This window comes from Eschrichtius robustus, chromosome 4, assembly GCF_028021215.1.
Source record: "Eschrichtius robustus isolate mEscRob2 chromosome 4, mEscRob2.pri, whole genome shotgun sequence".
Taxonomy (NCBI): Eukaryota; Metazoa; Chordata; class Mammalia; order Artiodactyla; family Eschrichtiidae; genus Eschrichtius; species Eschrichtius robustus.
Window position 1 is genome coordinate 48792298 of NC_090827.1, and position 22940 is coordinate 48815237.

Sequence of the window (22940 nt, forward strand, 5' to 3'; positions counted from 1 at the left end):
CAACTATGCCAGTCCTTTAAGTTTCCAGCTATTGACAAACCACAAAATCTCCAAATTTTAAGGATGTTTTACCAAAGACTCTTCAAAACTCAGTTTCCAATACCTACAGTTATCCTGTGTTTACAAAGACCTAACTTTTCAAAGGCTCCTGAGAATCCATTCAAAGCAGGAAATTTCCTGGAACAACAAAAATTAGGCTGATAATATCTATGTGGCTAAAGTTTGCTGTGCTTAACTAAAACTAGTTAAAGCTTAACTAAAACTAGTTAAAGGAAACCAAAGCATCACTTCCCCTCCCTGACACCACCAAGAAACAGTTCCAAATGCAGAAGTGTGAGCGCACAAAAAGACACATGCAGAGATGTATATGGGCCCTGATGGAGCGTCAAAAGGCTGCCTCCATTTTTAAGCTATCTTGTACATAAACCTACATAAATTCCATTATTCCTCCATTTTACCAGAGTCTAAGAGTGACCCAAGTTCATGACTTCTGTTTTCTTCCTTTCTCTTCTCTAAGTATTCAGTCAAGATCATGTTTCTCTTCACCTAAACTTTTTTTTAAATTTATAGTCTTTTTCTGCCAGATATATATGCCAATACCACATGAAATAGGGAATATTCCAGTTCAGTAGATGTATTTCTACAGGCAAAATCAGTGAATGACCAGTCCCTTAAAAGAATATTACAGAAATCATCCAATAAACTCTTGTAAACGAATTGTAAACCTTGAACCAATTAGAGAAGCAGGAAGGACACCTACCACTCCGCGTCTCATCATATGGGTAATTAGCCACAAGGTCTCCTCCATGAAGATTGGCCGATAGCACAAAAGGAATATCCATAATCCAATGAATGACAGCCTTGGTCTCAGGAGCAAGCTGTATTAAAGATTAGAGATTAAAAGGATTCTAAATGTGGCAGTCATTGGTGGGATCACTTGACAGAAAAGACATAGAAAAGGTAAAAACAACAACAAAAACCAAAAACAACAACTGAAAGCTGGTCATATTCCAAGCACTCTGTGATTGTTTTCGTAGAAAAAAAGAAAGGAGCAGCATTCCCCATCTCTATCTTTCTCAGACTTATAAAAAATATTTCGATTTCCTTGAAAGTTCTACTTAAAAGCTGCCAGCTTTTCTTTCTTTGTAACTTGAAAAATAGCATACAAATCACTTACAAATTTGGGCACAACGCCATCTGATCTTTGTTAATAATAACTAAGGATAAGACAAGGAGAAAAGAAAATAGCTGAGCCACAGAACAGGGTTCTTTCTCTGTGGTGGTGCAACTGAAGAAACATATGGTAGATTTTCCTTCCAATTTTTGCTTACTATTTTTCCAATTCTCTTCAACTGCTTTAAACATTTTTCCTAAGAGAAAAATTAAATTGGGTCTCTTCCAGATTTCACCATCAAATAGTTTACTTTGGGATGATCATCTTAAATTTTAAAACAAAGGCAAAAGTTTCAGGAATTCATGTTGTCTTTTGAATGATTCACAGCCCCTCACACCTTGGAAGCAAAACAAAGGAGGAAAGAAATTTATACCAAAGAATTAAACTGAGCCAAAAGCTTGATACTTTTATGTGATGAGTTTTTAATAGCAACTAGGAAGACTCTCAAACTACCAAGTTACCTCTCTGATTAAAAAAAAAAAAAAAAAAAAGGGACTTCCCTGGTGGTCCAGTGGCTGAGACCCCACGCTCCCAATGCGGGGGCCCGGGTTCGATCCCTGGTCAGGGAACTAGATCCCACATGCTGCCACTAAGAGTTCGCATGCCAGAACTAAGGATCCCGCATGCCAAAACAAAGACCTGGTGCAGCCAAATAAATAAATAAATATTAAAAAAAAAAAAAAAAAAGCTTTTTACTGGAGATGTGATTCATATTGTTCTTTGGGAGAGAATAACTAAAAGCATCAGTAGGTTTTGATGGTTATAATTAGATCTTGTATTTGTATGTCTCTGTTCAGTTTATGAATAGCTCTCACATACACTATTGTATTGAGCTTCACAACACCCCTATTTGATAGGGGATATCCATCCCCATTTTACAGGCGAGAATCTGAGAGTTGGGAGTGTTAATGACGTGTCCAAGTTCAGACATTTAAGATTCAAATCCAGTATATAAACTATAAATCCCACATTATTTTCAGTATGTCAGCTTTAATGTATCAAAACTATCCTATTTTTCATGTAGGCTACTCCTAATTGTGGAAAAGTGTGATTTAGAATAGGACATTGTCTTTATTATTTGTTTGGTTTATCTTATTCTCACTATAAAAAATATGTTCACTGTAAAAAATGTAGAGGAGATAAACACAAAGGAAATTAATATCATTTATATACCATTTTGTATGCTACCTATTTTGCTCAACAGATAACACTTTTTCATGTCACTGAATATCCTGAATTATTATTTTAATGGCTGAGTAGTATCCAATGTATGGACATACTCTTAAACATGGAACAAATAACAGCTAATACTTACTAAACACTTTCTGTGTGACACACTGAATTTTCACATCCACCCTATGAGATAGGGACTGCACATACCCCCATTTTACTGATGCGTAAAGTGAGACACAGAGAAGTCGGGAAATAGCATGAGGCCACCTCGTTGGGAGTGGTAGGACTGGACTCAAACCCAGCAGTCTGGCTCAGAGCTACTACACGAGCACTAGGGATCTCCATTTGGTGGAAGAGGAGGAGGAAATAGGAAGATGTTGGTCAAAGGGTACAAACTTTCAGTTACAGAACGAATTAGCTCTGGGAATCTAATGTATCCCCAAGTGACTTAATAATACTGTATTGTGTTCTTGAAATGTGCTAAGAGCGTCACAAGCGTTCTCACCACAAAAGAAAAAAAAAAAAAAAGATAACTATATGAGGTGATGGATGTGTTAATTAGCTTGATTGTGGTGACCATTTCACAGCATATACGTATATCAAATCATCACACTGTACATCTTAAATCTATACAATTTTTATGTGTCAATTATACTTCAATAAAGCTGGGGGGAGTGGATTGCCAATTGCTGGGTATTGACTTGTTTACTATGAAAAAAGTGCTGTGAACACACTTGTAGCTGCACTCTTTGTGCAGATCCATATTTTTTTAAGGGAAATTTCCCTAGAAATGGAAAGAATTGACCAAAAGCTAAGCACATTTAGAAGAAATTTTTAAATGTATTCCAGACTGCACCCCTGAAAGATACAACAATATACCCAGCAACAGTATAATAAACCTGTCATTTGTAATTACTCTTACCAACATGGGATATGTGTTTTTTAAGTCTGTCACTTTGATACATGACAAATAGAATTTTTAAAATTTTCATTCTTTGATTAATAAAACTGGAGCAGTTTTTTATATGTTTAGTGACCATTTAGGTTTATTCTTTGGTGACATGTTTATACATGGTTTAACTGATTTTTCTATTGAAATGTATATTTTCTTATTAATTTGCAAGAGTTGTTTATTTATTAAAAGCATTAACCCTCTATCTACTACATATTATAGATATTTTCTAAGTTTCTTATTTGCCTTTCAAATTTAAGAATAATAATAATTAAAATATAAAACATTAAGATATTTATGTTGTCAAATCTACTGATCTTTTTTTATGGTCTTGTCCTTTGCTTTTATATTTCATTCCTTTATTCAATAACTACTAAGTGGCCACCATATGCCAGTTTTCTATACTGGGATTTAGAAAGTTCTATCACACTCCAAAAATGACAAATTTACCAAAGTTTTCTTTTACTAGGTTCATACTTTTTATATTTAAGTCATAATACATCTAGATTTTATTTTGATCTATGCTAATATTTGTGAGATGGAGTTGTCTCAATTCCATTTATTGAATAATCTATTCTTTCCATAATAATCTGAAACACTCCCTTATCATAAACTAAATTCTTATACACACTTAAATTTGTTTCTAAAGTTTAAATTAACTTAAATCAAATCCAGTTTAAATTTTAATTTAAATCAACTTTAAAATAACTAATATAGGACAATTTAATCAAAAAATCTATAACGTTTATGCTTTTTTGCAACGAATTTACGGTTTATTAGGCTCGATTGCTCAAGAATGGCATTAATATTATATGATATGGGTTTATCACACATTCTTCTATAATATTCTGTTCAGAAGTGTTTCTTTTACTGCTGAATTTCTTGTCAGTCCTCTTGTTTGTACATCTGCCCCATTTTCCCTATTTATTCAAAACCCAGTGATTGGCTCTGACAAATATTTCACTGAGTTCAGACGAGACAGAAATCTCTGTGGTTTGGAGAATCACTGAGGATTTCAGGAAGGAGGTGGAACTTCACAATGTCTCGGGGGAAAAATAAGGTAGATTTGGATAAGGAAGCAAGCAAATACTCCCTGGAGCGAAGGATAGGTTTGAGTGTGAGCTCAGGAGGCAACGCCATTCTGTGGCGGACTGTACTCTTGTATTTATTATTCACCTGAAAGGATTCAAAATGGCATGTTTCCATATATTTATATGTTGATTCATGTGTAAGAAATAATTTTGAAGGACACATAACAAAATGTGAATGGTGGTCATTTAAGAATGTTGGGTAATGGGTTATTTTTCTGCTTATTTATATTTGCTTTATCTTTTTGTTTATAATAAAATATTAATTTTTTAATAAAAAAGTTTTAAAGAAAATGTTTTTTGAAACAAATTTAAAGATACAGTCCTGAAATGAAACACTGACACACGCTACAACATACATGATCCATGAAAACATGCTCAGTGAAACAAGCCAGGCACAAAAGATCACATATTATACAATTCCACTCATATGAAGTGGCCAGAACAAGGAAATCCATAGAAACAGAAAGCAGATTAGTGGTTTAAGGCTGGAGTGGGGGTGGAGAGATAGGGGGGTGATAGCTAAAGGGTATGGGGTTTCTTTCTGAGATGATAAAAATATTCCGAAACTGTGTGGTATTGGTTGCTCATTACCTGTGAATGTACTAAAAACCACTGAATTGTACACTTCACATGGGTGAGTTCTATGGTATATAAATCATATCTCAACAAAGCTGTTTTTTTAAAAGAGAAAAAGAAATAAAAAGATACAGTCCTGAATACACAAAGTCATATGTGGCTATTAGGTTTAGCCTATTGTTAGTTCCTATACATACACTATTGCTAATATTCATGTTACTAGATGTTCAAAAGCAAGAAAGCAAACTCCACAATTTGATAAGTTGAACTCCATTTCTCTTTGACTATTAATAGAGTCTTTTAGGCTGACTAAATGCTGAAATCTCCTGGGTACTGTAATCACATATTTAACTAATCCATAGAGAAGGCTTAGGAGCGCCTCTTAGATGGAGCCCTTAACAGAATCCAGAGCCAATTATGACCTATCTTTAAAACTTCCATTTAAAGACTGTAAATATAGTTCAAATGTTATGCTCTATAAGTAGATAGCTTTGGCTCTTAAAATATATCAAAGCTATATTTATTCCATTTTCTTCACCACCCTAGCCATCAAAGACAAGTATTTAATATAATTATTTGATTTAATCACTCTGTTTCCATGCAGTCCAAGCCAAGGCTCATGTACCAAGCCCAGGTAATGGTGGAAGTGACCAGGCTGAAGAGCTGGAGAGCAGATGAGAAATGACTTAGCAGGAAGAACTCCAGGGAGCAGGAGAGACCTTGTATGCAGAGAGGTTTGGAAGAGCAAGGAGAGCCTCTGGAGGACTTGGTAAAAATGCAAATTCCTTTCTATCACTCATTCCCATAGCATATACACCCCAGACTTCTTGATTCAGCAATCACAGGAATCTGCAGTTTTTAAAATTGACGTATAGTTGATGTGCAATATTATATAAGTTTCAGTGTACAACATAGTGATTCACAATTTTTAAAGGTTATACTCCATTTGTAGTTATTATAAAATATTGGCTATATTGCCTGTGCTGTACAATATATCCTTGTAGTTTACTTATTTATACATAGTAGTTTGTACCTCTTAATCCATGACCCTTATCTTGCCCCTCCCCCTTCCCTGTAACCACCAGTTTGTTCTCTATATCTGTGAGTCTGCTTCTTTTTTGTTATATTCACTAGACTGTTCTTTTTTTAGATTTCAACTATAAGTGATATCATACAGTATTTATCTTTCTCTTGTCTGACTTATTTCACTTAGCCTAATGCCCTCCAAGTCTATCCATGTTGTTGCAAATGGCAAAATTTCATTCTTTTATGGCTGAGTAATATTCCATTTTATATATGTACCACATCTTCTTTATCCATTCCTCTGTTGATGGACACTTAGGTTGCTTCCATATCTTGGCTGTTGTAAATAAGGAATCTGTATATTTAACCCCTGATTCCTACAACCATAGAGATTTTAAAACCACTCTAAGGAAACAGGGAACAGATTGGTGGGTGCCAGAGGCAGGAGGCTGGGGGTGGATGAAATAGGTGAAGGGAGTCAAAAGTACAGACTTCCAGTTAAACAATAAATAAGTCCTAGGCATGTCATGTACAGCATGGAGACCATAGTTAATAATACCATACTGTATATTTGAAAGTTGCTAAGAGAGAAGATCTTAAAAGTTCTCCCTGCAAGAAAAAAAATGTGTAACTGTGTATGGTGATGGATGTTAACTAGACTTATTATGGTGATCATTTCACAATATATAAAATATCAAATCATTATGTTGTACACCTCAAATTAAATAATGTTATACATTAATTATATCTCAGTAAATACATACACACACACACACACCACTACAAGGCCAAGAAGGGGAAGTGAGAAAGGCGTGATGTGTAATAACATTAATGAAATGCCTACTATGTATCTTGTACTGGGCTGGGTCCAAACACTGTCTCTGTCTAATTGACAAAGATGGAAAAAGGAGATGAGCCAGACATGGGCAATATCATCCCGTGATTTAAGCAGGCTTACTGAAGATTTAGTAAAATGTAAACAAATCTTGCTTCTGTTCCAGAAAGGAGACTAAAATTTAATTTTTATGCATTTTTCTTTATTTTACCTTTACCCAGAAAAAGTATTGGCATTGAGACTTTTTAAAATAAAAGCTCTAATTTTCTAAAAGTGCCTTAAACAAGCATCTTTTTTAAAAAGTATTGCTTAAACTAGATATATGAAAACATCTAATATAAACATTATACAAGTCCCATTGAGGAAGAGGAAGGCAGTGCTGGCTGAAAATGAAGGCATTTACATGAAGGCTGCTAATCTCATATCCTGTCAACATGAGTTTATTTCACAATTCTTCTATGATAGGTGACAGGAATTCTTTCTCTCATTTCTTAGTTTTAACAGACAGCATGGGCAAGGGGGAAAGTTTGGGCTGATATCCACACTGGGCTTCCAGAACAGTTTTTCATTTCTGTCTTAGGCCTCATAGGTCATCACACAAGACTACCCTCTTTTCCCCTCTAATTACCCCTGCCCTTTGCTTTTCCAGCTCTCCCTTCTCCAGGGAAAGATGGTTTAAGGGCTGAGAAACTGCAAATCTGTGACTCAGACACAGGAGTGTTTAAGTGAGTCACTTATCAAGTTCTGCCAAAATCCTCAGCCCCTGGCAGCCCTTTTCACAGACCAGTCCCCACTTGTAGGCTCAGCCCAGGTTTCTGGGATGAACTCTAAATATAGGCAGGAGAATTTGAAGAATTTTAGACCAATAAGCTGAGATTCCCTCTCTCCTGGATCCTCTACCCAGTGTCCCAGCCACGTGCTGAGTGCGTGTCTGGAACTCCAGCAGCTGGTGTTGCGATCTGCTTGCCAGGCTGGACTGCACTCATTCATAATAGGCTTCAAGCCTACTATGATTCAGACTCAAATAGGAATTCTAATTCCTGTAATCAAGGGACTGAAATCTAGAATCAAAAAGAAAAACAGCTGTGTAAACAAATAATAATATAACATCTATAAAGTTCTATATAACTATAAGCACCAGACTGGAAATATACATAAAGAACATAAAGGCATGCTCAACAGGATCTGTCTGGAGGAGGAGAGGAAGGCTTCACAGAGGAGGTGACATGGAAGGAGAGGGAAGAGCACTGTGAACATAAAGTTAGTAGAAGACAGTATGCTTAGGGAATACATGGCATGGCAAAGCCAGATTAAAGAGTGGCTGAGCTGGCAGCTGCCAGGGGCCAAGGGAAACTTGAATGGCCCTGGAGCTGTAATAAAATGGAGACACCGTCTTTTCCAAGCTCTCACTTAGGAAAGATACTGGAAGAAGCTGATAAGCCAGAGTTGAACTGCCTGGAAAGACACAAGACGCAGTGGGGGCTGCTCCCAGCAGTCCTTGCCGTTCCTCCGTGATGGGCTTGCCTCCCCTCTGTGGAACTGAAATGGTGTTCCAACAGTATGAGCTTCAAACCCAGTGTTTAGTGGGTGTGTGCGTCCATCTGACCTTGTGGTCCATAACAGAGCACTGAGCAATGATGCTGACACAGCAGTAACAATTCCAGGTCCTGGCCTCCAGCACTGCACATGTACTGGCTCATCCAATCCTCATAACCTCACTATGGGCTGGATGCTATAGTCACATCCACACTTTGGATGAAGGGAAGGAAGCACACAGTGGTTACAGAACTTTGCAAAACTCACACAGCAAGGACGGAACCAGAATTTGAAGCAAGGTGGCTGCCTCCAGAGCCTCCACACTAAACCATCACACTATTCTGACATTTTGAGTCTTTTCCTTTATCCTCTGGGCAGTGGAGACCCAGCAAGGCTAGGGTTTTTCAGCAATAGAGCAATAATTTGTGTATGAAGATCACTCTGGAGGAATTTGAGAAGACTGAATGGAGCTGGGAGAGGCTGAACCCAGAACAAGAATGGGGGCTCCCTTCCTCGTCAGAGCAGCCCACAGGGCCTGAGTTCGCAGAGGAAGGAGAGGCTGAAGGGTGTCAGGAGGCCAAATCACCAAGATCTGGTTACATGGGTGGTGAGTGGTGACAGAGATGGAAAAATCAAGGCTTTGATGATCAAGTAAATGAGAGAATAGTGTTTTCTTAGGGAATGATTTATTTCTGGTCATGCTGAGCTTGAGGCCCCAGATGTCACCAGATAAAGGGACTCAGTGAGCAAGCAAAAGAGATCTGGAAGAATCTGTAAAATGGACAACACTGAAGGTCCAGGAGAGGATGGAAACCCAAGGAGAGACAGGAGGGTAGCAGATGGGACCCTGAAGGCCAGCGTTTAGGCCAAGGCAGAAGAAGCAGGGAAAGAAACTGAGGAGTGGTTTGAAAGGCACTAGAAGAGGTAGGAGAAAGTGCAGTTGTGCAAGGCAGAAGAGGAGAAAGTTCTGGAAAATAAGAAAAAGGTCAACAAGTGTGGAATGCTGTAGGAGTTGCTAATCAGATGTGCTGATAAAGGGCCTCTGAACAGGCCAAAAAGACTTTCTAGACAACTGGGTTCTCCCTCCTGCCCCTGTCCCTACCTCCCACTCCCTAAACCCCTGACCAATTCTAGGGGCAGGACTAGTTTCCAGGCCCCAGGCATCCCAGCCTTGACTTTCACATCCGTAGTGAACTATCCCATACAAGCTTTCACAACACTCCTGCGTCCTTCATTGTGATGAAGATAATAGACATCTTTCCTTAGGCTGGAGGACAGAACCCAGGAAAACCATACATGTTCTCTACCTTTGTGTTTTGATCCACAATTTTCTTCAGATTTTTCAACAGATGATTATTTGGACCACCTTCTTTCTCATTAACATAAACTATTCTGTCCAGGTCAGGAAAGTTCCGGTTCAGATCTATTCCCTGGGCATTGCTTCGACCCACGAACCAGTCCTTCAGCTCACCAGGCTGAAAAAAAAAAAAAAATCAGAGGAAAATCATCAGTTATTTATTATTATTGTTACCATCTATTTAAGGTCTTCATTAATGGTTTTTAAAATAATTTATTAAGATTATTCATTTCAACAATATCCTCCTACAATGGCATTTTCACTATCTTACTGATATACACATGAAAGTATCAGGTTTAAAGTATATATTATGGATATTTTGAAAATATTCTCAACGAACAATATTTTAAATGTCAATAATAATTATATTTAAAAGATATTCAACATCAAACTGCAAAAAAAGTCCATGTGTGTTAGCTAGTAGTAGATGGCATGTCTCACAGCATGCCACTCTGTACTTGGTTTAAGTAAAATACTCACTGCCTCCAAAAACCACAGCAACTACTTTCAAATATTCAAAAGAATAAATTACTAAAGAAGGTTAGATGCTTAAAATGAGTTTAACATGAATTGTTTACATATTAATAATATACCTCTCTCTTACAGTCTTCATGAAAAAATATGAGCTCTAGAACTTCTGCTTCAACTTTGTAAGCTGAAAAATTTCTGTTCAATTTTAAACCTTTCATTTCACTAATGATATAATCTGGAAATTTAATAAATTTCCAGAATATTCAGTTATATTCCATAATGTAGATTTTCTTGTTTTACTATTAAATTATACTAGATCGCTAATATAGAGATAATGCCCGTATTCTTAAAGTCATGTAAACTCAGATACCTTAGACTGTGAGGAATCAAAACCTGTAAGACAGAAAATAGCAATGACAGTTTTTTGTCTATCCTGTCTTACAGTTCTGAATATCACCTTAAAATAGTCAATAATTTAATTCTCTATGTTACTAGAATTTTTCTCTCATAACTTTAGAAATTATATCAATATTATACTTACAGAAATTCACTGTCTGGGTTTCTTACAAGGTCAATCAGGTCACTTGATCTTTTATTTTTAAGGTACAAAACAACTTCTTAACTATAGATTAACATACTAAATATATGCTTTAATATGTTCCCGTAAAATAAGAAAATTATTTCAAACTGTAGAAAATAAAATGTCCTCCACCCCTGTCTAAACAAAACAGGGAGCACACTTAACTGTGAAAACATAATTACTTCCCAGCTTCTCTAACAGTTAAAATGTATTAAATTAATTTTGATTTATAGGTAGGAGGGTTTTGTTTTTGTTTGTTTGTTTGTTTTTTACTTTACACATCGCATATAGATAAGGATTAAACATCAGTGAAACATTGGCCAAAAATCCTCATTCCTTGATTTCAGTAGAGGGCGCTATGATATCGCCTCATTCAGAGACAGCAATGGCCTCACTCTTCAATACATGGCAGTAGTTTTCAAACTTCTAGATTTTTAGGAAGAAATTTACCTAGTCACACACATGAATGAATAAATATGATTCATTTAACAACGAAAACAAAACATTAATTTAATACTAACAAAATTTCTCATTCTCAATCTCTGCTAAAGAAACCCTCGCCCACCATCCCTTACCTTCTGCACTTTTTCCTTACCAGCAAATTAAATACCATATTACTTATACCCGCCCCTGCACTATCTGTAAGCTTCATGTGAGCGTATATTCCTTATATATGAGCATATATGTACAAACCATAAAAAAAAAAGCAAGCATACCCTGTTGTGAACTGGCCCACACCCACCTGAGATGCAGCCTTCTCAAAGCCATCAGGGTTGAGGGAGGGCATGATGTGGATCCGGGTGTTGTGGATCAGCTGGACGATTGTCTCATTCCCCTTTTGGTATTCGTTGCACAGGTGCTGGGCCAGGAAAACCAGCAGTTCCCGTCCAACAGCCTCATTGCCATGCATATTCCCAATGTATTTAAATTCAGGCTCACCTAAAAGCACAAAAATAGATAGTATGGAGACTTTTTCTATCGCACCAAAGAGAAGGCAAATGACATACAGTGTAAAAAATATTGTATAGTTACTAATTTATTACACACAGCTGATAACTTCTTTGCCCTCCACAGCTGACGCCTAAGAAATCTGCCCTAAAAATAAAATACTCCAAATGCCCCTTCTGTCCTTCTAGTTCTCTCTCCCCAGCTTCCCACTTGTTATGCAATGAATTGTGCCCCCCAAAATCATAGGTTGAAGCCCTAAGTTCCAATGTGACTGTATTTGGAGATAAGACCTTTAAGGAGGTAATTAAGGTTAAATGAGGTCATAATCCAGAAGGATTGTTGTCCTTATAAGAAGAGGAAGAGACACCAAAGATTCTCTCTCCACATGCATTAATAAAAGGCCATGTGAGGACTCCTCAGGCAGGCAGCCGCCTGCAAGTCAGGAAGAGGCCTCATCAGAAACTAACACTGCAGGTGCCTTGACCTTGGACTTCCAGCTTCCAGAACTGTGAGAAAATAAGTGTCTGTTGTGGTATTTTGTTATGGCAGCCCGAGCAGACAAATATACACCCCCTCCCCAATAACTAGTAATAGTACATCGTGTGCATCCTACCATTAAACAGTGAACTTTCATGTTTTCTTATTTAGTCCCCACCAAACAGCTAAAAATAGGTATTATTACCCATCTCTATTTTAAGGTGAGCAAACTAAAGTTCTGACTGCTTGAGAGGCCTGACTTCAGTTACACAGCCAATGAACCCAGGATTCAAATGCTGGTCTTCTGATTTAGTTAAAAATCTACTTTTTTTAAAATTCTTTTTTAAACCATAGTGACTAAAAGCATTAACTTCTAGAGCCAGACTGGGTGGTTTCAAATCCTGGCACCAATTCTTACTGGCTGGCCTCAAGAAGTTACTTCAGCTCTCTGCGGCTCTGTTTCCCCATTTATAAATGAGATCCTAGATTCTACCTCATAAGGTTATTACAAAGTTAAATAATGCGTGTCAGTGCTTAGAACAGTGCCTGGCAAAAAAACAAGTGCTATGTGTTTGCTATTATTTTTTTAATATTATTATTATTACATCACATTGTCTTGTCATTGTAAGGTGCTTTACCATACATAATCTAGTTTTCTCTTTATAACAGCCCACTAAAATACAAAGACAGTTTTATTATCATTATTGTAGAAATGCAGCCAAAGAGGATAAATTTTGCTCAAGGCCCCAGAATTCAAACATAAATCATGCTGCCTATTCCATTGCATTTTAGGAGGAGTAATAAAATTGCAGAGCATGGCAGCAAAATAATCTTTTTTTTTTTAATTTACAGAGACGTGTAGTTAGCTTTATTTACAGAGCAGAGATTTTTTTCAGTCTCCAGTGGTGCCTAGATAACATCAGTAGGCAAGAATGCCAGTTTAGAAGAAATCTACGCAGAATCCTAAAAATAGCAGATGTTGATGGCTCCTCAAGCAGGGGCAAGCTTGACTATATCAGCAGCTCTATGTCTCAGAAGCAATTCTGAGAATTGCTCAGAAGCAATTCTGTTGCAGTCTCTACATCCCAAGATTTTGAAGACAAGGCCACTATTACTGCATTCCTATCAAAGCCCATAGCACATTGGTTTTCTATTTTTTTGGTGTATTCTGGACTAGAAACTGGTGCTCCAGCATGCACATGTGCCCGAAGTCGAGCTGTCTGTTTGAACATTTCGGGATTTTGTTTGTACTGATTTGCTACTACTGCATCTTGTGGATCATCTGGCTCTGCAGCTGCCAGTAGTGCTTGCAATGACAATAATACCGTGCGGAGAGTCATTGCTGCTGCCCATTGATCTTTCAGGATATCCAAACAAATAGCCCCTGTGACGGAACTAATATTAGGATGCCATATTTTAGTGATAAACCTGCCCTTAGGGGGATTAAATGGATATGTTGCTGGTATTTTAATCTCTAGTTGATATCTTTCTCCTTCATATGGTGTGTCTGGAGGTCCTATTTCTCCTCTTAATTCTGTAAAATTCTCATCTACAAGATCTACTTTAATTTGATTTTTGCACCGCGATGTTGACCATGTCTCCGCCCGCAGCTGATTCGTACCCGCCTCCTCCGCCACCGCTACGACCCCCGCCACCTCTTCCTCCACCGCCTCCTCCCTCGGCGATTCACACCCGAGCACACGAACGCTGCCAATACCACCCCTGCCGCCGCGCTCTCCTGAGTGTGGAATCACCTCTGCGCCCGGCCACCAAAATCCAAAATAATCTTAATTAATCCTATTGTTCTGCTCCTTTCTGCTTCATCCATCCAACAGGACCAATTTCTGCAGTGAACAAGATCCTCCCATTTACAAAATCACTAGGACTGCTCACCCCTGGTTAAAAGAAAGAAGTTGGAATGATCCTTCTCTTAGAAATATGTTATCTAAATATTCTTTGCATGAGATTCCTGGGTGTGTGATTTGAGTGACCGCCAGCTGCAGAAACCATGTCCTGTGTGACCTCTCGGCCTGAGCTGAAGCTAATCTTAATCTAAGCATCAGGTGGGAGCAGGGTCAGGGCTGTATTTATATGTCCCTCATTTTTCACTTGGAGGGAAAGAAAGCCTCACTTAAACCACCTCCAGGGACACGCGCCGAAGGTATGCATGTGGGAAGAGATGTTTTCTTTGCTTCTGATTTCAAGTCATAATAATCTTCCTCTTTTCTGTCAAACTCACCCCCTCAGTGTGTGTGTTAGTGGGATTGAGGCACAGGGGAAACTGCACCAGTCCACTACGGAAGAAAACAAGAGACCAGGAAGCCAGGGGGTTCTCAGAAGCCTGCCTCCCAAAGTTATTAGAGAAGATTGCAGTGTTGGAGGCTTTCTGGTCCTGCCGCTTTACCCCAACACAACTTTGGAGCTTTGGTCACTCAAAAGAGCTTGGCCCACAACTCATAATGAGTACGTGAGCACATTGAAATTTTCCATTATTCCTCTGGATTAAAAAACTAAAATTCTTTAATCACTTGAAGGAGAAATGGCAAACTCATAGTCACTTAGCTAAGCTTAGCATCCCAGTGTTTTGTTTGGCTATCAGAGCCTATCTTGTGTTTGAATTTGAATGCTTGGGATTGAGCGTGCTTTTTCCAGTCTGCCACAGGCCGCACCACTCCATATCACTGCTTTATTTATTTATGTTTCCAGAGTCAGAAAATGTCCAATGTGGTTTTGCTTCCTGCTCTGTAGGAAGTCTCAGGAACCAATCTCCCCAATATGTCTATTATATTTGTAAGGAGGTAGTAATGACACTAGCAATGCTTTAGGTTGACATAAAGATAGACTCTAAAGGTCATTTCATAGAAGATATTAACGTATGGAAATAAAGTGCAAGGCATATATGAGTTAGCAAAAGAAAAGGAAAGTATATTTTTATACACTTCCTCTGTCTTCAGGAATAAATTAGATCGCTAGATAATACTGTCACCAGAATACAGAAGGGCTGTGATCTTTTAAGGCGACTGACATGTCTTGTGAGTTGGGGAAGAGGCACAGTTTAAATACAGCCTTTGCTGAATGTATGCAAAGCCCAGTGTCAGACACTACAGGGACCCCCAAAGCAAGTAAGGCAGCATTCCTGAACTCAAGGAACGCAGGGTCTGGAGGAGGGCACTGACATGCGAACAGTGTTTAGGAGGGAGGCAACCATGCAGGAATTTTGGATCCAAAACCAACCAGCTTCAAGGCTCCAAAATGAAATGTTACCACCACCTCTCTGGCCTCTCTCTGGCCCTTTTTCCTCCCAAAGCCAGAGCTATCTTTTCAAAATACAGTCCTCATCCAGTTCCCTCTACCTGAAAATCCATCAGCTAACTTCCCACCGGCCTTCACCATAAACACCAAAGTTCTCTATAGTGTTAGAGCAGGCAGGTAGCTAGGTGTGAGCAGAGAAAGGGGGGCAGGGGCCAGGTGGCAGGAAACCACGCCTCTTGTAAACAGTGGGGGTTCACGGGCAGATAAAGAAAAGCAGGAACTTCCAGACTGAAAGGAAACCACACATTTTGGGGTGATAAGTGTCCTGGAGACAGATAAAGAAAGGTGGGAAAAGGCAGGAATCTCCAGTGTCTGCATGTAACCTGTTGCTCATTATGCTCTCCTTACAATAAAATTAGCCTTGCAGATAAGAAATTCCCATCATGCACCAAAGCTAAGACACTTTCAATCAAAGCTAAATAAGGACAGAAATCCCTCCTCCCCTCGGGAAGGTGGAGCTGGGATGAAAATCAGGGAATACGACCCCCAAACCTGTCCTTCCCCAGTGAAATCCCACCCCTTCATTTGGATGGCCCTCATAACCGGCTTGCCAAAGAAACCCAGGGCTGCTCCTCACCTGTCTGCCCACTCTCCCTCTGAGAGCGTATTCTTGCTTAAATAAATTCTCACTTTACTTTCTTAGCCTCCCTGTCTCCTTTCTGAATTCTTTCTGCGAGGAGAGAAGAACCTTACTTTCACAAGAACAATAGGATCTCTAACCCCCAAGGGGCCTGGCCTGAGGACCTCTCATCTCCTGAGGCACCATCTCCTCTCCCGTCTTCCAGCCACACCTCCTTCAGCACAGGGCTCTTCTGTGATGCTGTCTGCTCCTCACATACATTTTGCCCTCTCATCCCTCTGATCATGGATAACTCTGGTTTCCTTAGAGTATCTTTCATCCAAGTTCAGTTCCTTTGTTATTTTTAATACCTCAGTTGGAAAATGTACATTAGTCAGTGTGATTATGTGTTTAATCCCCATTCCACACTGTACGTAGTGGGATGGTGTCTATGTCAGCTCACGCGTGCATCACCCGTGCCTGGCATAGAGTCTGAGACACAGTGAGAGCACAGATATGTCAGTTAAATAAATTCATGACTAAATGAATAGAGGAATGGTCTTTTTCTAAATCCCATGCTCCCAGCAGCATGGCTGAGAGTAGAGCTTACCCTTGAGATGTTCCTTTCTGGAACAGTGAAGGAAATAACTGAATAACTGAAGGGGGCCTGAGGCAGTGTCAGGGAGGCTGCGCCCCGAGTCCTCAATGCTTGTTGCCCCATCCCGTATTCTCAGACAGGAATGGAAATTCTTCTTCGGGGAGGAAGGCAGCAGTGCTGTGGATAGCTGATTTCCCAAAAAGATTAATCTCCATGGTCACAGAGAACCATAAAGCTCTCCAGGCAAGCAGTTCCCTAAGGCTGTTTTTGTTGTAAGGTCTAAACAAAGGGTTCTGACAAGACTTTGCCTTCATAATCTTTAATCCAGAAATAGAGATAAAATGGAAGATTTTGGAATAAGCCTCTCGGTGTCAATTTACTTTCAATTTGTTTAACAAAGGGGTGACAGCTTTTCCTGAGCACTTAATTTTCTTTTCTGTGGCTATAAAGATAGAGTTTACAACAGGATGACATATGCATTCCAGTTTATAGTGTCTGTGTGGACCAGATGCCAGGTTTAACCGAGAGGTCATTCCTTGTGTTTATAACTGGTGACGCATGTGTACCCTGGCACTGGCTCATCTCTCTCCTGGCAACGGGAGGAAAAGGCAGCAGGCACTCTTCCCAGTACACTGGGGGACAGTTGTTTTTACCTTCATCTTACTTTCTTCACTATCTTTTTACGAAGTAGTTATCCTGTTCCTGAGGAATCACACTTGCACAGCCTGCATCACATTGGCTCAGGAAGTACAGTTTCCCTGTTGCACCAATTTTTCCAGTTTTGTGTAACTATCAGTTTTCCAGTCACTTCACATGGCACATAGTCATCAATCAAGCTAGCATTAAAAGACAATCAACTCACAAACCACATGCAGCCTGGCTGGGCTGCGTTTCTATCTTTCTCATCTGTGTCGTAGAACAATTAATGTACCTGAGTGGATCTGTATTTTCATCAGAACAAGATAAGGATAACTTATAAGATTTTTTTAACATAAGATCCAAACTTTTATTGAAGTCAGAAATAATAAATCCCCACCTGGAGCAAGCAAATAATTTTAAATTCCATACTTGTTGTAACTCTTAATTTGCCCCAGTTGTATATTGATGTGATTTGAAATAATTAAATCAGTAAGGAGGGAGATGGGGAGGGGGAAGAAGGGAGGGAGGAAGGAAGGAAGGAAGGAAGGGAGGGAGGGAGGGAGGGAGGGAGGGAGGGAGGGAGGGAGGGAGGAAGGAAGGAAAGGAATTTCTATTGCTTTAAAAATAAAACATAAGTATTTTACACCCCAGAACCCCACACCCTTAGGCTCAGCATTTGAGGCAAGTCTGCAGCTGACAGCAGACTGGCAAAGCCCCCAAATGGGAGAATTAATGGTCTCAAGGTGACCAGAGAGACTCTGAAGCAGAATCCATACTCAATAGGCTGATCCTGAAAAAAATGATCAAATAAAGGGGCAAAAGTAAAAAAATACTGTCTGCCTTTCCCACAAAAAGCAAAATTTACTTTCACCTCCTTATTTGACCCAATTAGTCTCTCTAATATTTTCTCCTCCTCGAAATAGCTAACAGACAGGCTGACTATTGGGTAGAGTAATTGATCAGATAAATTTAAGGTCCCTTTCAAATCTCAGAGTCAATTATTCAATGACCTTATATGGGAAGAAAACTGCAGAGGGAAAATATCTAATGGAAAATGAGATAAATGTGAAAGTGGGTGGTAAATTGTGAAGTTCTATCTAAGAGGTGTAGCGTCATTATTTAGAAAATATAAGTAGATTAAGGGTATTTTAAGAAAGAACTTGATCATAGTAACAGAACCCTTCTTCTTTCATCCTGTAAATAGAGATGAAACTCACACTGAGATGAATCCTCCAACATCAAATTATTGCCAAAATATAAGTTCACTAACTCATTCGAAGTGTATATACTTAACTCACTGATTACATAATTCTTAGAGCTAGGGACAATTTCAAAATATATGTTCCAGGCACAAGTAATATACTAAACACATTGCTGAACAACTATAGCATCCAAAAACAAAACCCCATTTCTCAAAGATATCATGGTAAAATGCGCTCATAACCAATGATTTTGAGAAACTGATAAGCAGTTACACAAGCAGCACAATCACTGAACTGACTTGATTCACAAAACACTGGGCAAGCAAGTCAGACACACCTTTGGAACAGATGGACCTTTTAATCGATGACCTTCCTCCCTCAGTTGTGAAACTGGGATTAAGACATTAGTGCTGGTAATGGTTTCCACTTGTTTGACATTCTAACATATTATAGCCTGTAAATCATTCTTGCAGAATGAACCCTGCAAGTTTCCTAGGACTCGTGGACAAATATGTCATAAATTGGCTCCTGTTTTAGCACATCTTAGCAACCTAAAATGCTAAGCAAATTCCTCAAAAAAATGCAAATCTTCAGGGTCCAAAGAAACAATGGAAGAGGATGGGTATGCTTATAAAAAATAATTCCTCTTCTACAGAAGAGATGAGGAGCAAATAAAGAAGGAAGGGAGAAAGAGAAACCAAGGAAAGGCAAAAGGATAAAAAACAGTTGCAGAAGAAATTACAGAATTAGAAGATTATATTATCTCCCCTCACTCCCTCCTTCAGAGTAATATTTTTAAATAATTAAATTAAATGACATCTTGAAAGGGAAACCTGATTTTTAATGGGCAGTCAAAATAGAATACATTACAGAATTATTCTGTAGAGATGCATTACAGAATTGTTTTTGAAAATATGAAGTATTAGCCATTACACATAATTTTAAAGTTTTCTTACATATGACATCCAGAATGTTTCTAGTAATATTCTACTTGAAGAAAGAGGCTAAACAAAAGACCAGAAGATATTTCTAGCCATACAAGTCCATAAAACAATGTAAGAGTTCTAATATTAAAGAATACGCTCAATTTTTTTTAATTAAAATGTTTGTTTTCACATGAGTATGCCAGATACAATGAGAAGCTGGTAAATGTTTAACAACCAGCTCTGATCTGTAGCATATGCCAATTTCCATGGTGTAAATACTCCCACCATGGCCAATTTGAAGCTATCTATGTGAGGTCAATTAGCTCACAAATTTACTGAATAGTAAAAATAGGTCTCCTAAGCCAGTACAAGCCTACGCCAGCACACCACTGGACAGCAGTTATTTGGGATGTATGGCTCCCAGTTTCCTCATAAGTTCTCCAGAAGGGGAATCTGAAGTCTAGGAAATTTGAAGACTTTTCAAACACATGATAAGAAATATAATCAGGTTAGCTTCTACTCTACTGTCTTTCTTTATGTTTAATTTTATACAGGAAGAATTAAAAGAGGTTTGTTTGGGTTTTTTCTTATATTGAGATAGAGCTGTTTTCCAAAGCACTGCACCATCATCCATTCATTCCAGGAGGAAGGAAAGACAGAGAGAAGTGGGAAATTTTTTTGGTTGAGTTAATTATCCCAGAAGGGACTAATGCACTGGATTATATCACCCTTTGCTCTAAATCTGCCCATAATAAATCAATGAAAAAAATTTAACCTAGTCAATAGTTTTTCTAAAATATTTATCAGCAGTTTCACATTTTCAAAGTTCCTCTGTTCTTCCTACAGTCTTGACCTATGAGGCTATCTTTACAGTGGAAAAGGCAATATAATTTCTGTGCCCACTCACAGAAATCAGTTATTTAAAATTAGTAACATGGGGCTTCCCTCGTGGCACAGTTGTGTTAAATTCAGGGGACACGGGTTTGAGCCCTGGTCCGGGAAGATCCCACATGCCGCGGAGCAACTAAGCCCGTGCGCCACAACTACTGAGCCTGCGCTCTAGAGCCCCTGAGCCACAACTACTGAGCCCGCAAACCACAACTGCTGAGCCTATGTGCCACAACTACTGCAGCCCACGCACCTAGAGCCCGTGCTCCGCAACAAGACAAGCCACTGCAATGAGAAGCCCGCGCACCACAACAAAGAGTAGCCCCCGCTCGCCGCAACTAGAGAAGGCCCGCGCGCAGCAACGAAGACCCAATGCAGCCAAAAATAATAAATAAAATAAATTTTAAAAAGTTTTTAAAATTAAAATTAGTAACATGAAACTCTTTATAATTACTGAGGAGAGACTGCCTACAAAAGCCTTTAGATTCAGAAAAATCTTTGATTTAAGAGCATCTTGAAGTGAACACAGAGAACTTTTAATACAGAAATGAGATAAGGCAGAGATTATTTTAATGATGTAGTTTCATGATAGATTATCTTTCTGTAATACTAATCACAGAATTGCTTTAAAGCACTGCAACAGTTATGGATCTCCCCAAATGCTTGGCAGGATGCCTTTGTGCACTCATTTACCAAAGGTGGCTTTTGGACCTTAAAGCATCCTTCAGAAATATTAATTTCTAGTTATTTTAGATAACTCTCTTAGAAGATTCTGCTTTCACCAGTATTCTTATCAAATAAAATAAAATGTAAAGTTAAATTTATCTAAGAGGCCAGGAACAGAACAGAATTAAATGAACTGGCACCAGAAGAGAGGAAAGGAAACAGGAAAGGACCCAGTTTCAGACAAGTGATTATGATTCAGGTCTTTGCCAACTCTCTCACTAATGTATTTGGTTGTGACTGGTATGTTTATTCTGGAAAACAATGCTTATGAGGAACTCATTTTGTAGCTTGAGAAGAGAAATTTAGGAGCAGCGTCAAGTTTCTGAAGGTTGAAGTTTAAGTTTCCTAAGGTTGTTATGTGGGGAAGGATTTGATTGATTCTGCAAAAGTCCAAGGACAAAACTAGAATTGAAACTAGAAAGTTCAGAGAGAGAGAGCATTTAATACAGCTGAAGAACAAACCTTCTTTCAGCTAGAGCTCTTGGAAGACAGAATGGCTGCAATGAAGTCATTAATTCCCCTGGAAGGCACAAAGCTATCTCAGAGATACGGTATAGAGGTTGGACTGGATGGTCTCTTAAAACATCCTATGATTCCACTGAAACAGGACCTTTGACAAACTATTGGTATTTAAGCTTCTAAACTTGTCCTATACAAATCATAGCCCTCAATACATGATAGTTGACAATTTTGATAGTTCTCTGAAACAGAGAAAATGGTGGATCATCATAGTGAACTAAGACATGATTACGAAATGTAATGGAAAAACACGAGTCCATTTCTACCAATCATCTCTCTTTATGCCCATGAATAAAGAGCTCATCTTAGTTCAAAGATGAATATTTGAGAGGATGAGTAAAGTGAAGTCATCAGAACCTGTACGGGTGGAAAATGACAAGCATTTCTAGCAGACAAGGATGAATGAAGAAGAAAAACTTCAATTTGCTAATAAGCAGATAAAGTAGTAGCACAAGTAACTACCTAAAGCAAAATCAGCAATGTAAAAGCTTAGTTGAACAATCTCTCCCCAGAAACTCCTTGGAACTTTCTTTTTAACTCTCTCAGGAATAACTCAAAAGTCAAATTTATTTGTCAAAACATCTTCAAGATGTTATTTTTTGCAATATCATAACTAAAGACTTGCAGTGCTAAACATATACCAGTCTCAGCAGCAGTGGGCAACACAGCAGAATCTTCAAAGATGAGTAAAGGGCCAAATGGAGTCTGGTCTCTGTGCTGCCTCAGTACCTAGCTGGTGATGACTCACCTGTGGGAGGGCTGAGTCTACCCCAGGTCTCCCTCCAGGAGATTACTCCATACCAGGGCATGCATGAAGTATCCTCTTTTTTCAAAGATTTTAAAGAAAAGTGTGCTGACTTAACAGCTCTGTAGGTCAGAATCATTTGTGGACTTCCTATACATACAGATTTCTGAGCTCCGTTACCAAAGATCATACTTCAAAAGGTCTGAGAAGGGGCCTGAACACATGTATTTTTTAAAGGATCTAGAGGTGATTCTGATGCCCTTCCAGGATTGAGAAGGAGTGGTTAAGGAGGCAGGTGCAGGGAAGGTCTAAAGGTAGAGAGGAGGTCGATAATGCCAGCAGACAGGTGGGAATTCCAACAGCCAATTCCATCAGGATACAGCCTGAGTAGGGTGATCGTTCTTAACAATTTGAGGGTCGTGGACTTTTTTTGAGAATTTGATTTAAACAAAACTATGAATTCTCTTCCCTCACATTTGCAAGGAAAAAAAATCCACAAAATTATGCGAAGATCTTACAAACTTAAGGAATATTATACTAAACATTTATGTGTCAAGAAAGAGGGGAAATCATAGCCACCATAAATATCAATCTCTTACACAGGCTTCTTTTCTGTTCCAGACAAATAGGAGA

At 38.7% G+C, this 22940-nt stretch overlaps 1 protein-coding gene and 1 pseudogene across 1 annotated transcript in view; both read right to left on the reverse strand.

Annotated features, from left to right (window-relative positions):
• CPE (carboxypeptidase E) overlaps positions 1-22940 on the reverse strand; it is a 109246-nt gene that overhangs the window by 16366 nt on the left and 69940 nt on the right. The window contains exons 2-4 of the mRNA XM_068542661.1: positions 11511-11707; positions 9668-9835; positions 757-878 (exon numbers count right to left, since the gene is read on the reverse strand). Of these exons, the coding sequence (XP_068398762.1) occupies positions 757-878; positions 9668-9835; positions 11511-11707 (487 nt within the window). The remainder of the gene's footprint in view (positions 1-756; positions 879-9667; positions 9836-11510; positions 11708-22940) is intronic.
• LOC137764431 (ubiquitin-conjugating enzyme E2 K pseudogene) lies at positions 13225-13629 on the reverse strand (annotated as a pseudogene).